General features: G+C 45.2%; 1 protein-coding gene across 1 annotated transcript in view; it reads right to left on the reverse strand.

Moving 5' to 3' along the window:
• ncapg (non-SMC condensin I complex, subunit G) overlaps positions 1-11,609 on the reverse strand; it is a 28,967-nt gene extending 17,358 nt beyond the window's left edge. The window contains exons 1-8 of the mRNA XM_083635927.1: positions 11,494-11,609; positions 10,717-10,950; positions 9,735-9,963; positions 8,195-8,340; positions 6,376-6,460; positions 6,032-6,224; positions 5,778-5,927; positions 173-313 (exon numbers count right to left, since the gene is read on the reverse strand). Coding sequence (XP_083492053.1) covers positions 173-313; positions 5,778-5,927; positions 6,032-6,224; positions 6,376-6,460; positions 8,195-8,340; positions 9,735-9,963; positions 10,717-10,950; positions 11,494-11,607 — 1,292 coding nt within the window. The 5' untranslated portion in view covers positions 11,608-11,609. The remainder of the gene's footprint in view (positions 1-172; positions 314-5,777; positions 5,928-6,031; positions 6,225-6,375; positions 6,461-8,194; positions 8,341-9,734; positions 9,964-10,716; positions 10,951-11,493) is intronic.
• Between the last annotated feature and the right edge of the window lie 4,339 nt (positions 11,610-15,948).

Raw genomic sequence — 15,948 nt, forward strand, 5'->3', positions numbered from 1 at the left:
ATTCTGCCCACCACTTTTCCTTTGCCAATTTTTGTGTGCGTGCATCCGATCCAACCCCCCCACAAGTCTGAACACTCCCTAACAGCTGATCAGATGGATCATCTCTCCCTTCCTTACAAACTACATTTTTCCATCCATCCATTTATCCTCCCAGCCATCTTTCTCTGCTCACCTGCCGCCCTCCTCGTTGGTGTCCAGACACCCGGTGAGATGGATGAGCTGCTCGGAGACAAACTCCTTGGTCATGACCACCTCCAGCTGGGTCAGGTCAGCCCTCTGCCCCTCAGTCAGCACAGGCATGGCCTTCAGATACCTAGAACAGTCAGAGTCACAGCCTTCAGATACCTAGAACAGTCAGAGTCATGGCCTTCAGATACCTAGAACAGTCAGAGTCACTGCCTTCAGATACCTAGAACAGTCAGAGTCACTGCCTTCAGATACCTAGAACAGTCAGAGGCATGGCCTTCAGATACCTAGAACAGTCAGACTCACTGCCTTTAGATACCTAGAACAGTCAGTCATGACCTTCAGATACCTAGAACAGTCAGAGTCACTGCCTTCAGATACCTAGAACAGTCAGAGGCATGGCCTTCAGATACCTAGAACAGTCAGAGGCATGGCCTTCAGATACCTAGAACAGTCAGAGTCATGGCCTTCAGATACCTAGAACAGTCAGAGGCATGGCCTTCAGATACCTAGAACAGTCAGAGTCATGGCCTTCAGATACCTAGAACAGTCAGAGTCATGGCCTTCAGATACCTAGAACAGTCAGAGGCATGGCCTTCAGATACCTAGAACAGTCAGAGGCATGGCCTTCAGATACCTAGAACAGTCAGAGGCATGGCCTTCAGATACCTAGAACAGTCAGAGGCATGGCCTTCAGATACCTAGAACAGTCAGAGTCATGGCCTTCAGATACCTAGAACAGTCAGAGGCATGGCCTTCAGATACCTAGAACAGTCAGAGGCATGGCCTTCAGATACCTAGAACAGTCAGAGGCATGGCCTTCAGATACCTAGAACAGTCAGAGTCACTGCCTTCAGATACCTAGAACAGTCAGAGGCATGGCCTTCAGATACCTAGAACAGTCAGAGGCATGGCCTTCAGATACCTAGAACAGTCAGAGGCATGGCCTTCAGATACCTAGAACAGTCAGAGGCACGGCTTCAGATACCTAGAACAGTCAGAGGCATGGCTTTCAGATACCTAGAACAGTCAGAGGCATGGCCTTCAGATACCTAGAACAGTCATAGAGTCACAGCCTTCAGATACCTAGAACAGTCAGAGGCATGGCCTTCAGATACCTAGAACAGTCAGAGGCATGGCTTTCAGATACCTAGAACAGTCAGAGGCATGGCCTTCAGATACCTAGAACAGTCAGAGGCATGGCCTTCAGATACCTAGAACAGTCAGAGGCATGGCCTTCAGACACCTAGAACAGTCAAGAGGCATGGCCTTCAGATACCTAGAACAGTCAGAGGCATGGCCTTCAGATACCTAGAACAGTCAGAGGCATGGCCTTCAGATACCTAGAACAGTCAGAGGCATGGCCTTCAGATACCTAGAACAGTCAGAGGCATGGCTTTCAGATACCTAGAACAGTCAGAGGCATGGCCTTCAGATACCTAGAACAGTCAGAGTCACAGCCTTCAGATACCTAGAACAGTCAGAGGCATGGCCTTCAGATACCTAGAACAGTCAGAGTCATGGCCTTCAGATACCTAGAACAGTCAGAGGCATGGCCTTCAGATACCTAGAACAGTCAGAGTCATGGCCTTCAGATACCTAGAACAGTCAGAGGCATGGCCTTCAGATACCTAGAACAGTCAGAGGCATGGCCTTCAGATACCTAGAACAGTCAAGAGGCATGGCCTTCAGATACCTAGAACAGTCAGAGGCATGGCCTTCAGATACCTAGAACAGTCAGAGGCATGGCCTTCAGATACCTAGAACAGTCAAGAGGCATGGCCTTCAGATACCTAGAACAGTCAGAGGCATGGCCTTCAGATACCTAGAACAGTCAGAGGCATGGCCTTCAGATACCTAGAACAGTCAGAGGCATGGCCTTCAGATACCTAGAACAGTCAGAGTCATGGCCTTCAGATACCTAGAACAGTCAGAGGCATGGCCTTCAGATACCTAGAACAGTCAGAGGCATGGCCTTCAGACACCTAGAACAGTCAAGAGGCATGGCCTTCAGATACCTAGAACAGTCAGAGGCATGGCCTTCAGATACCTAGAACAGTCAGAGGCATGGCCTTCAGATACCTAGAACAGTCAGAGGCATGGCCTTCAGATACCTAGAACAGTCAGAGGCATGGCCTTCAGATACCTAGAACAGTCAGAGCCATGGCCTTCAGATACCTAGAACAGTCAGAGGCATGGCCTTCAGATACCTAGAACAGTCAGAGGCATGGCCTTCAGATACCTAGAACAGTCAGTCACAGCCTTCAGATACCTAGAACAGTCAGAGCCACAGCCTTCAGATACCTAGAACAGTCAGAGTCATGGCCTTCAGATACCTAGAACAGTCAGAGTCACAGCCTTCAGATACCTAGAACAGTCAGTCATGGCCTTCAGATACCTAGAACAGTCAGAGTCACAGCCTTCAGATACCTAGAACAGTCAGAGGCATGGCCTTCAGATACCTAGAACAGTCAGAGGCATGGCCTTCAGATACCTAGAACAGTCAGAGTCATGGCCTTCAGATACCTAGAACAGTCAGAGTCACAGCCTTCAGATACCTAGAACAGTCAGAGGCATGGCCTTCAGATACCTAGAACAGTCAGAGTCACAGCCTTCAGATACCTAGAACAGTCAGAGGCATGACCTTCAGATACCTAGAACAGTCAGAGTCACAGCCTTCAGATACCTAGAACAGTCAGAGGCATGGCCTTCAGATACCTAGAACAGTCAGAGTCACAGCCTTCAGATACCTAGAACAGTCAGAGTCACAGCCTTCAGATACCTAGAACAGTCAGTCATGGCCTTCAGATACCTAGAACAGTCAGAGTCACAGCCTTCAGATACCTAGAACAGTCAGTCATGGCCTTCAGATACCTAGAACAGTCAGAGTCACAGCCTTCAGATACCTAGAACAGTCAGAGGCATGGCCTTCAGATACCTAGAACAGTCAGAGGCATGGCCTTCAGATACCTAGAACAGTCAGAGTCACAGCCTTCAGATACCTAGAACAGTCAGAGTCACAGCCTTCAGATACCTAGAACAGTCAGAGTCACAGCCTTCAGATACCTAGAACAGTCAGAGTCACAGCCTTCAGATACCTAGAACAGTCAGAGTCACAGCCTTCAGATACCTAGAACAGTCAGAGTCACAGCCTTCAGATACCTAGAACAGTCAGAGTCACAGCCTTCAGATACCTAGAACAGTCAGAGTCATGGCCTTCAGATACCTAGAACAGTCAGAGGCATGGCCTTCAGATACCTAGAACAGTCAGAGCCACAGCCTTCAGATACCTAGAACAGTCAGAGTCATGGCCTTCAGATACCTAGAACAGTCAGAGGCATGACCTTCAGATACCTAGAACAGTCAGAGTCACAGCCTTCAGATACCTAGAACAGTCAGAGGCATGACCTTCAGATACCTAGAACAGTCAGAGTCATGGCCTTCAGATACCTAGAACAGTCAGAGTCATGACCTTCAGATACCTAGAACAGTCAGAGGCATGACCTTCAGATACCTAGAACAGTCAGAGTCATGGCCTTCAGATACCTAGAACAGTCAGAGTCATGACCTTCAGATACCTAGAACAGTCAGAGTCATGACCTTCAGATACCTAGAACAGTCAGAGTCATGGCCTTCAGATACCTAGAACAGTCAGAGTCATGGCCTTCAGATACCTAGAACAGTCAGAGTCACAGCCTTCAGATACCTAGAACAGTCAGAGTCATGGCCTTCAGATACCTAGAACAGTCAGAGTCATGGCCTTCAGATACCTAGAACAGTCAGAGTCATGACCTTCAGATACCTAGAACAGTCAGAGTCATGACCTTCAGATACCTAGAACAGTCAGAGTCATGGCCTTCAGATACCTAGAACAGTCAGAGTCATGGCCTTCAGATACCTAGAACAGTCAGAGTCACAGCCTTCAGATACCTAGAACAGTCAGAGGCATGGCCTTCAGATACCTAGAACAGTCAGAGTCACAGCCTTCAGATACCTAGAACAGTCAGAGTCATGGCCTTCAGATACCTAGAACAGTCAGAGTCATGACCTTCAGATACCTAGAACAGTCAGAGCCACAGCCTTCAGATACCTAGAACAGTCAGAGTCATGACCTTCAGATACCTAGAACAGTCAGAGCCATGGCCTTCAGATACCTAGAACAGTCAGAGTCATGACCTTCAGATACCTAGAACAGTCAGAGTCATGACCTTCAGATACCTAGAACAGTCAGTCACAGCCTTCAGATACCTAGAACAGTCAGAGTCACAGTCATGCAACTAAGGATAATAAGCTCTTAGGGCAAAGTCAGATTAGATCCAGTCAGCTAGCCCCTCAGCCACAATACAGGAAGTCCTCAGGTACCCGGGTCCTAGTGGTACAACACAGAATAAAGCAACTTCTTATGGGCCACAGTGAAATTACAAGCAATACAGTTAACATTTTAGGTAGCCACACACTGCACCAGCACTGCCTGCAAGTGCTTGTTACCCACAGTATAGAGTACCGCAAGGAGGATGTAGTTGTGCAGGCTTACCCAGAAGTCCCCGCACTTCCTGGTTCCTACGTGTAAATCAACAGGATTTTGTATAAGAATTCCAGGTAAATGCATGAAATAAGATCTGTGGTTAACAAAAATGTATGAAATGGCAAACGTGTGTTCAGCAAGATATTCTTTACAAATGAGGACCACTTTTACAGACTTTTAAAGTGTTTTCTGAAAATCCAGTTAAAAAAAAACGCATTTACGCTTCGAAAATCATCAAAGTGGGCCTGAGGACTATCTTGCTGAACACAAAGTTTGCGGTTTCATAAACTGTTGTTAACCACAGACCTTCTTTCAAGCATTTAACCAAAATCCCCATACAAAAATCCCATTGACTTTTACACGTAGGAACCGGAAGTGCTAACATCCAGGTCTTCCGGACTCATAACTGCGGTACTCTACTGTATTAGCTGTATCAGCTAGCCACTCAGTCAGTCAGTCATACAAACCTGTAGTCACTTCTTTCCCAATAAATTACAGCAATATTTCCATACAGATGAGCTTGCCACTCAGTCATAGAAAATAAAATGTACCGTACTTAAAGAATGCTTCACACAGCAGCATCACACGTTTGGCAGGTGATGTTGGGGCAGAGGTATCCTACAGGGGCGTATAGGAAGGAAGCAAGACTGGTGTATTTCTATTTTCTAACTTAAACTGGAGAATAGTCAGCATCTATAGTGTCTTTCTTTCCACATAACCTCACCATTCAAGTAAGCTAGCCATGTTAGGTGAAATAAGCCATGAGTTAGCTGCACCATTATTAAAAGTTATATAAGCTTTGAGCTAGCCATACAGTTACATACAGGAAGAGATTGTCAGAGAACACCCACCTTGCCTTCAGATACCTGGAGTTACAACATAGTCAGATTATGAGTATGACAATGACATCACAAAGTAACTAAAACTACAGTAACTAGTTCATACATACAAATGCTGTTTAAAGCCTAATCCACTGGTCAAGAGTTACCGTGTGAAATGTATAACAGCCAAGAAACTGTAAATGGCGATAACGAATAGCGATAAGTGCATCGGTATTCTTTCTCACCCGTAGAGGTAGTCCGCATAAGTGGCAACGTCTGGCAAGACTTGCTCCAGCATTTCCTCCCACTCGTCTCCTTTAGCCTTGATGAACTCGCACAGAGCCCTCCAGTACAGCACGTTCTCACAGCTCAGCGAGTCCACTGGGATCAGCATCCTGTTGAAAACACACAGAGCCACTCTCTAACCTCAGCCATCTCACGAAATGATTTCACGTGTGCGAGAGGCGGAGAGACGCAGTCTGCCGTCTGTTGAGCTTACCTGCTGTCAAGCTGGAGTCTGTTGTGCAGCAGTTCCTCCGTTGGTGTGTTAGTGAAGATGGCTTTGAGCGTGTCCAGGGCCGTTGGGGCACAGTTCTCCACATCCAGCTTGTGAAGCAGCTCCACAACGTCCCCGTCCAGCATCTGCAGCCAGGCGGGCACGAGGCGAGAGCGAACCACCTCCTTCACAGCCTCTGACACACACAGCCAGCCAGATGGTTGTTAATTAAGGCGCACATTGCGTACATAAATACATAATTGAACATTTTGGCTATGCTATGGAAATCTGTAATCCGTCAGTAAAGTAATCCGTCGCGCACATACAGATACACACACAGCTAGTACCTGAGGTGTCGCGAAGACCCTGCTGCAGTAGACTGACTCTCTGCGCAATGGTCAGGGCTTTGATATGGACCTTTTCTGCCAGAACCTGAAACACAACAGAGACGCATCCGAAAGTTATTTTGGAGTTACGCCAAACATTAATTCACAATACTTATGAATCAGTCAGTCAACATCCGCTATATATTATAGCATTATTATTTTAGGGCCATGATTTCTGCAAAACGGAAAAAATAAAACGGACGGAATCATGGAATTTGGTAATAAAAATGGAACTAACTGTAAAACATGGAATACTGCAGAATTTCCCATAATTTGGCTGAAATTGACCAAAAGTAGGCCTAATGATCCAAATCAAAAGTAGACCCAATTATGGTAGTAACCTAAATGATTTCATAATTGACCTATCGCTAAGCCACGCCCCGAACGCAGACAAGCCAATCACAGCGCATGCAGCTCTACAATACACTCGGACATTTTCAGCTTAGAGCTCCATAGAGAAGCACTAGACAACGCGAGTTTCCTCTGGTTTTATACATTTATAAGTTGAAAAAATGGTCAAACGATGTGCATGGGGATAAATGCAACATTACGAGGTATCCTGGAAGGCCAGGCAATTGATAATATTAAACTAGTTAACGTTTTTGGAGTTAAATTTGCAATCATGGTGACAGCGAGATGACGAGTCTTCTCCCCCATTTGGCTTCCATGATCCAAAAGGTATCATAAAATCATCCTGGTATTCAGAAAGTCGGCAAAATAAAATGCTGAATTATGCGAGTTTCCAGTCATTACGTTGGAGTTGCGCATGGAGTTGGTGAAGAGGTAGGGAGGGGAGGCTGGCCAGCGAGACTAGTGAAGAGGAGGCACATTGATTGATGTGATTATAACATCGCCAGACATCAGTCAAACCCTAAAACGAGGGAATTAATCCCGTTCTCCAAATAAATGTGAGGTAGTCTAAAGAGAAAAGATCCAGGAGGAAAACATGATGTTAAAAGCTGTAAGTAAGCTATGCCTCTGCTGATCTGCTACACCACCACCCATGCATGCCTGCCGGTGTCTCGCTATGAAAAACATCTACATTATTTAACGTTTCTTGATTATACAGAGGTACATGAAATAGATTACAAGGCGCCACTCTTCAATTCGGCATATAGGCTATATAATCCAGGGAGAGGTTACTCTTAAGTGTATGTCAATTCTGGATGTGAGTCGTCTGTTTGATTAAAGATTCGCTAAAGCCGTTTCCAGGCATGCACGTATCGCATTTCTTTTTATCGATAGCTTTAAATGTTGGAGGCTACTACCATGGCATATTGGAGTACTTTCTGATGGCTTCTAGACGATATCAGGGCTCAAAAAGTTGTGAAGAGTGTCTTGGGATATAACTTTGACAGTGACGGCTGCCATTTACTCTAGTCAGTCTGCCTTGTGTTTGTCCGAGTGAGGACGGGGGGTGGGGCTTAGCGATAGGTCAATTGTAAAATAGGCCTAGAGAAATGATTCAGTTTTCGATTGCAGTGCTTTGAGATGGTGGTGGATCTTGCGTGGGACCCTTACGTCACCTCACGTCACCTCACAACTTGGTTTTCAGTTTGAGAACCATGATGAAGAGGGTGTCAGAGAGCCAAGACATCACAAAAACAAAAAATATTAATCCTAACCCCTGAATTAAAATTAAAATATAAAAAATTGAATTTGGAATTTTTTTTAATTAATTTCGGGAAAAATAAAATGGATTTCATATGGCTCTACATGATTTGTGTACTTGGGCGCGTGTTTGTGTGTGTAAATCTATATAGACTGGTGTGGCTGCTACCTGGTAGGCTAGCTTGCGGACGTTCTCCTTAATGTCCCGGGTGCGTTTGAGCACTTTGGGGAGGGTGCGGGTGGACATGACGATGCAGGAAAGAACGGCACGCCGCACCTCCGCATTAGAATCATTGTCCAAGATCAACATGTAGGCTGGAGGGTCGAGAGACAAGGACAAGTAGAGGGAGAGGGAGAGAGAGAATTAAAAAGGAACAGATGAATACACAGGTAGGCTTACGATTAACAACCTGGGGAAAAGAGTTGTATTCTGTATTCATATCGCAGTGCAGCCAGCGCCACGCTGCCACCACACAGCAGGGAAATTACACTGCTGGAGAAAATGCCAAATTAAAATGAGCATTCTTACAATTATCTAAAACTAAAATAAGTGTAGTCCAAATGTTTTACAAGTAATTATTTCATTATTACCACAGCTGAATGAAATTACAGCTGAAACATTACGCTAATCAGATAGCATCCCCCCCTGCCCCTGCTGAAGCTTCTTTGAGTAAGAGCGGCTGACCCTGTGCTCCCACCTCCATGTAGAGGGAGCGAACAAAAAGACAATTTCCCTACGGCAGCGGTTGGCAAACTGAGGTACACCGTGGCCTAGGGGTGATGGAGGTACTACAGGGGGTATACTTGAAAGAAAGGGGAAAATCTAAAAATGTAAGAATAAATCATGAAAATAAATCAAACGTTAAAATAAATCTGCTCAGAGGGTGTCCGGGTCGTGTAGCAGTAGATTCCCTGCCTACCAACAGGAGGATCGCAGGTTTGCGCCCCCGTGTTACCTCCGGCTTGGTCGGGCGTCCACACAGGCACGATTGGGTGTGTCTGCTGCGGGTGGGAAGCCGGAATGAGGGTGTGTGTCCTGGTCGCTGCACTAGCGCCTCCTCTGGTCGGTCTGTTCGGGGCAGAAGGGAACTGGTGGGGAATAGCATGATCCTCCCACGTGTTACGTCCTGCCGGTGAAGCTCCCCGCTGTCGGGTGAAAAGAAGCGGCTGACAACTGCACATGTATCGGAGGAAGCATGTGTGTGTCTACGGCTCTCCCCAGATCGGCAGAAGGGGTGGCGCAGCAGCAGAGATTTGGCCAAGTACAATTGGGGAGAAAATGGTGGAGGCGGGGCAGAAAGAAGCGGAAAAAATGCTCAGGACACAGAGGCACTAATTGCTACTCGCACTCCATTTCTTATTTTGTATGTTATATTGTTCAAAAGGTGGGTTGTCATTCATTGCATCATATGCTAGTTTTCTAAGCAACATGATGTAGTCGAGTAAAGGGGGTAATGAAGCCAAAAAGGTTTGAGAACCACTGCCCTCCGGTGATGAATATAGTATCACATTATTGTTACGTTACCATTAGAATGATTGTGTTGGTGTCGCAAGAATACAAAGACAATCTAAACTGGTTTATTTGCTAGAGTTTATGGGCATGCATGTATATCGGGGTAATCAGGACAGCAAAAAAGCCTACATACTATATAGTATGCTGAAGTATTGTAGGCAAAAATGTAAACTTCCTGACTTAAAAAAACACACACCGTTGATGGTGGGACAGTCAGGGTCCTGTGTCTGCTGCAGCCGGGTCATGGCCAAGGCAGCCTGAATCCTCACATTGGGGAACTTGTCAGTGACACGGACCAGCATGGTTTGGTGAATGCGGTCAAACAGGTCATCATCGATTTGGGCGTTCTCTGCCATGTTGCCCAGCAGCTTGTTGATCAGCTGACACACACGGAAACGCACTGCGTGGCTATTGGCTTCATGATTCTGGGGAGAGGAAAGGAGACAAGGTCAAAAGGTTGGCAGCATTGGAAACAGAGGAAGGAAGGAGAGTCAGGGGAGAAGAGAGAAATAGAAGGAAAGATGGGACGGATCAAAGGAAAGAGCGAGAGAAAATTAAGTGAAGGGGGGGGGGGGCACAGTGTGGGGGAGTGTAGGAGTGAGGAGTAGAGCCAAAGTCACACCCACTTCTCTGCCATTCTTTTTTACATCTACATTTGGTGAAATGCTTAGAAAAATACTTACTTAGTCAAACCAAAAAAAAAAATGGATTAAAGTAAAACAAACAAAAAATATTTAAGTTTTGGTCTGAGGGAAAGCTGAATCGCTTGGTTTGACCAAGTAAAACTATCTCATAAGTATTTTACAAAATGTAGACGTAAAAAGAATGGCAGACAAATGGCTCTGATGCGTATGCCTAAACCGGAAGTGGGTGTGAGGGGAGAGGAGACCGATTGGACAGGGCATGTAATCAGATTAAGAAGCGCTAGTGACATCAATCACATCAGGACTTCTCTGTGGAGAGCAAGTGATCAGGAGAAACAAATGGAGGTTGCTGTAATCAATGCAAAAAAAATAGTAAGTGGGATGATGGATCAATACATTTCCTTTGACCATGTTTAAATGAGGTCTGCTGCAAAATAAATGGGCTAAATTAAATGTGTCACAACCTATGATTCTTCAGCATTATGCAGGATAAACAGTGCCTGGCTGAACCACAGTCTGTGTACATATATATACCTCCAAAAGGAAGTTAAAGACGAAGCTCAGAAAGGGATGATCATCCTCATCTTCTTCGTCGTCTTCCTCCTCCTGTTCATCCTGCTCGTCCGTTTTAGGTGGAGACTGGAAACTTGTGGCAAACTTGGTGACAAACTCAATGACATTTTCCACTGCAGGCTCACGCTTGTACACAATCATGGCATACTTCATACAGTGGGAAAACTCTTCGTGGAAAAGGGTCTTGTCCTCTTGCTGGAGACAGTGATGGGGAATGTTCATGTAAACCGGGAGAAACAAGAGTTTTGGATTAGGATAAGATAGTGGTAAATCAGACAGATCAAACAGGTCCATTAAAACAAGATCAACACAACAGTTCCTCAATATAGATACAGCAGTGTTGAGCCATCACAGCAAGAATAACGCTACTACCACCAGAGACAATGTAAAATGAATGTACCAACCCCCCCCCCCCCTACAAAATAAGGTGCGCTAAATGTTTAGAAGCTTATTTTCTCATAATAAGGGCGTTTTGAGTCGTGCATCCTGCTCTAACGTTAGAACTAATGCTGCTAAAACCAAATAACACACAACCTCCTTACAAAACACTAGTTGACACTATTAACTTTAGCTACAGTTTAACGCATCGCATCCCATACAAAGCAGTTATCCTTGTGAATTTCAACTAGCGTTAAATACATCAAATGCGTGGATTGACTTAAACAGCGAATAGGCCTCATAAATCAGCAAAAACAAATAACGTTTCACATTAGCTCTCTCCACACATAACGTTGTCACCTTGTTGTAGCGGGTCTTCAGGCTTGCCACCAGTTTAGCCTTGTTGTTGTGGCCCCTCTGAGAGCGCTGAAACGCCTCTTTAATCTCGATTCCATCGTCTGCAGCTGCAGCCATCATTTCTTCATGGAAAATACATACACGCAGTCAATTAGACATATCCGTAACGGTAGCGGCGGTACAAACAGTGAGCATTTCAGCAGTCTGTTTGTGTGTCTCTTCTGCCTCAGGAGACAGTAACTTAGCTACGTTAGCTAAACCTAGCTCAAACTCCCACTGGACGAGAAGTAGAAAAACAATGTAAATATCATGGGATAACGTTGACGACGGGTTAAATTCAATTCAAACCGGACACATATAGGCAGTCACGCTGAAGCAGATATCGAAACATACATGAAATATATTGTATTTGCAAAATGTACCTTTTCTGGAGCTTTTCTTCTCTCAAAGCTGCCGCCTGTTTTCAAATTACACTGTCGTTCTCGCGACAACTCTGACTGACGTGCCAGAACCGTACGCGTGCGTACGTCATGGCGTATGTACGTAGCTGACAACAGTCACGTGACAGTTCTTCTTCTTCTTCTTCTTCTTCTTCTTCTTCTTCTGTGGATTTGATTGGCGGTTGGCATCCTTAAATGGTGCATTACCGCCACCTACTGGACTTTGATGTCTTCTTCATAGTTAGGTTAAGTTATTAAGTTGTCCTTTATTTATCCCATGGGGAAATTCACCATAGTGCAATCTATTTACAGTGTTCATCATGTATCCTCCCATAGTGTAGTTCTAAATGAAAGAGCATAAATCAACAGTCTTTGCAGCCTACTGTTTGCTTTCATTTTCAAATACCACAAATAAAAGTTTACAATTGCTGAATCTGGATTTATGGATATGAAATTTTGCTCAAATAATTAAATTGAATATATAATTATTTAATGTATTACCAAACAGTAGGCCTACATTAGTCCAGTAGAGAGAACAGTCAGAGTCAATGTTGTCAACAATATACCGGCATACATCTTTCCAGAATTTGTTACTGGGGACATTGCCAGAACAAGTGTAGCATTGTTTCACATAATGAACAGTTAACACGAATGTCTTTCTTAAAATTAAGAAGATAATGACTAGGGTGTATGATTTTGAATGAAACATCTCTTACTTTTTTGTTAAAATATTTATAGAAGCCACAAATCTGCATGATGTTATCCTTGTTTATTTCTAAAAGAAAATGTATTCAAATTAGGCTACTACCTGCTGATTATTGTCAGGCTATAAACCTCCCTGCATGTGTGGGAGTGGGATTATCTGTGGATAGTGAAATACTGTACACTGTACAGTACACTGTACAATACTGTACACTGTACAGTATTACATGAATTTACTGATAAGGGTGTGTGTGTGTGTGTGTGTGTGTGTGTGTGCGTGTGCGTGTACGTGCGTGCATGCATGTGTGTGTGTGTGTGTGTGCCAATGACCGTGCACGCATGTGTGTGTGTGTGTGTGTGTGTGTGTGTGTGTGTGTGTGTGTGTGTGAGAGAGAGAGAGAGTGTGGGTGTGTGTGGTGGTGAGTAGCCTACATGATTTTTGTGTTAGTCTCTCCATTTTACAGTGGGTGCCCTATCAATCTAACAGGGTCCGTGTCAGTGTGTCCTTCGCATAGCCTATCTCAAGAACCGTTTGTCGGATCGACTTCAGACTCGGAGAACATGATTTGCCTCTGATCAGGGAGGGTTTGTTGCCGAGCTACAAAAACAGCTCACAAGGGCTCGGAGCGCCTAGTGTGAACTCGTCATACCTAACAGAATGCAGTGCTAAACTGTGGAATTCAGACTTGCGCATAGTTATAGCGCCACTTACTAGCATCTATCCCGAAAACGTCAACGTGACATCATGCTCGAGTGACATCACTGATGACATTATCACGATGATGTCAATTGCTCGAGTGACATCATTGATGACATCATCATCGAGTGACATCACTGGTGATATCACCAATTATATGCATATCCACCTTATTTCTAGCTGCCATGATGCCTGATGGGTGCTTCTTCCGCTTCCAGTGTAATAGACTGTTTTACAGTCTATGGTTTTGACTTGACAAAAAAAACGTCTATGAGGATTTTACAGCAGAGCCATTCTGCTCTACAGCCGTGTCGTTCGGGTGCTGGGATAACGTAATGCATTGTGGGTAGTCGGCTACTGTGGCTAATGCTAGCGGCTAGCGTAATAGTAACATGGCAGTAAAACGCCACTGAATGACCAAATTGATTTAACTTTTAACCATTTCGAATAACACTGTTTCCATACGGACCCCCAGCGTTGGTTAGTTGTGGTTAGTTGTTTATAACGTGACTATATTTATAACTTTTATAACATACTCCAGTTTCCGGTTTATAATTCGGGTCTGCAGCCGAGTATAACAAAGGAAATGGCAAGCTGCAACAATAATAAGTGACGTTAAACCGGACCTTGTACCCACGATTATTTTTTACAGTGAGTGGGGCATTCAAAAATAAGGTGGATAGCCACCTTATGTCCTATATCACTGATGACATCACAATTGCTTCCTGAGCAGGGGCATGTCAAACTGTAGCTGCATGTCACGACTGATGTCACAAGTATCTCTCTTTCCCAAAGGGTCTCACACTCTTTAATCACAGACACTCTCCAAAAGCGGACTCCATGTCATTCTCCTGCTTTTCTGCATTTTCCTGCATCCTGCTCAACAAAAACTCAAAACTGTCCTTTCCGTGACATAATGAATGACTCACACAATTCTTTGCGTGACATCGATGACATCACAAAGTCGAAAAGTGAGAGAGAGTTTCTTCCCAAGATACCAATTGTGATTGTCATTAGCAATGTCACTGAAACAGTTCATCATATCATCAGTGATATAGCACATAAGGTGGCTATAACGACTATGATGTCACTGAGTAGTGATGGCTTAATATGTGTCTATAAAGACATACACATTAGCAATGTCACTGAAGCAATTGTGATGTCATCAGTGATATAGCACATAAGGTGGCTATAACGACTATGATGTCACTGAGTAGTGATGGCTGAATTGGTGTGTCTGAGTAATATCATCAGTGGTGGCACCCACCTACCATTTGGGACATAAGTGACATCAGTAATATACGTTTTGACATCATCAGCGGCAACATCTAGCTACAATTTAGGAGATAAGTGACAACTGATGACATCAACATTATTGATCATGTGACAATCTATATGACAATAATCAATGTATGTCATAAATCACTTAATTCTTATGAGAACTCACAGACCGATGATGTCACTTCACACAACGGCCTCCACAATATGCTAATAATGATTGCAAAAAATGACTTGTGAGCATCTCTGAGCATTATTAAAGTCATAGACATTGCAACATTTTCAGTGATGTCATAAATCCTTCTATGCAGAGGCTATAATTAGCACACACGATATTAGAGAGAGATGTGAACATGATTCTCAAACGTAATTTCGTTTTCACTGTCTGCACTATTTGTGGCATCCTTGTGAAAGGCATGCGACTGGCCTCAGTAGTCACATTCTGGTCCATGATGTCACAGTGACAGAGGGCGAGACGGCAAACTTGACCTGCAGCGTGGAGCACAATGACACCTATTTCATCTCGTGGACAAACCCACATGGAGAAAGCATCATTGGGGGGACAACACATCGGCGGGTGTATGCATCGTCGTCGGCGCTGACCATCGTGATCTTCAGCGCTGACACGTATGACAGCGGAATCTACAGCTGTTCGCTCTTGCGCAGAAGAGACAACATGCCTATCGGAACAGCCAAAGCCAACCTGACTGTTCTAACACTGTCACTGGTGATCAAATCCTTGAAAGGGCCCCCCTGGAACGAGGGAGCCCACATCACTCTACCCTGCATCAGCGAGGGCAGCATTGCCGAGCCAGACATGCGCTGGTTCAGGGAGGAAAAGGGGCACACAGCATGGAGGTCAAGAAGGTCGTCAAGGACGTGAAGAAATCTGGGAAGAAGTTTAGAGTAACGAGCTCTATGGAGATGCACGTGAACAGGAGTGATGCAGGAGTGATTTACAAGTGCACACAGTGAAACATAAGTCAGGCTACGAGCAGATCCAACACATAAGAGTGAAGGTGAATGACGCCCCCACCACCCTACCTCCACCCTCACACCCCACCACCATTCATGCACCCACTGCATTCCCCTCACACCCCACCACCCTGGCTGCATCTACCACTCCCCCCTCACACCCCACCACCCTGGCTGCATCTACCACTCCCCCCTCACACCCCACCACCCTGGCTGCGTCTACCACTCCCCCCTCACACCCCACCACCCTGGCTGCATCTACCACTCCCCTGGCTGCGTCTACCACTCCCCCCTCACACCTCACCACCCTGGCTGCGTCTACCACTCCCCCCTCACAACCCACCACCCTGGCTGCGTCTACCACTC

Source organism: Poromitra crassiceps (genome assembly GCF_964638095.1).
Source record: "Poromitra crassiceps genome assembly, chromosome: 4".
NCBI classification, from domain to species: Eukaryota; Metazoa; Chordata; class Actinopteri; order Beryciformes; family Melamphaidae; genus Poromitra; species Poromitra crassiceps.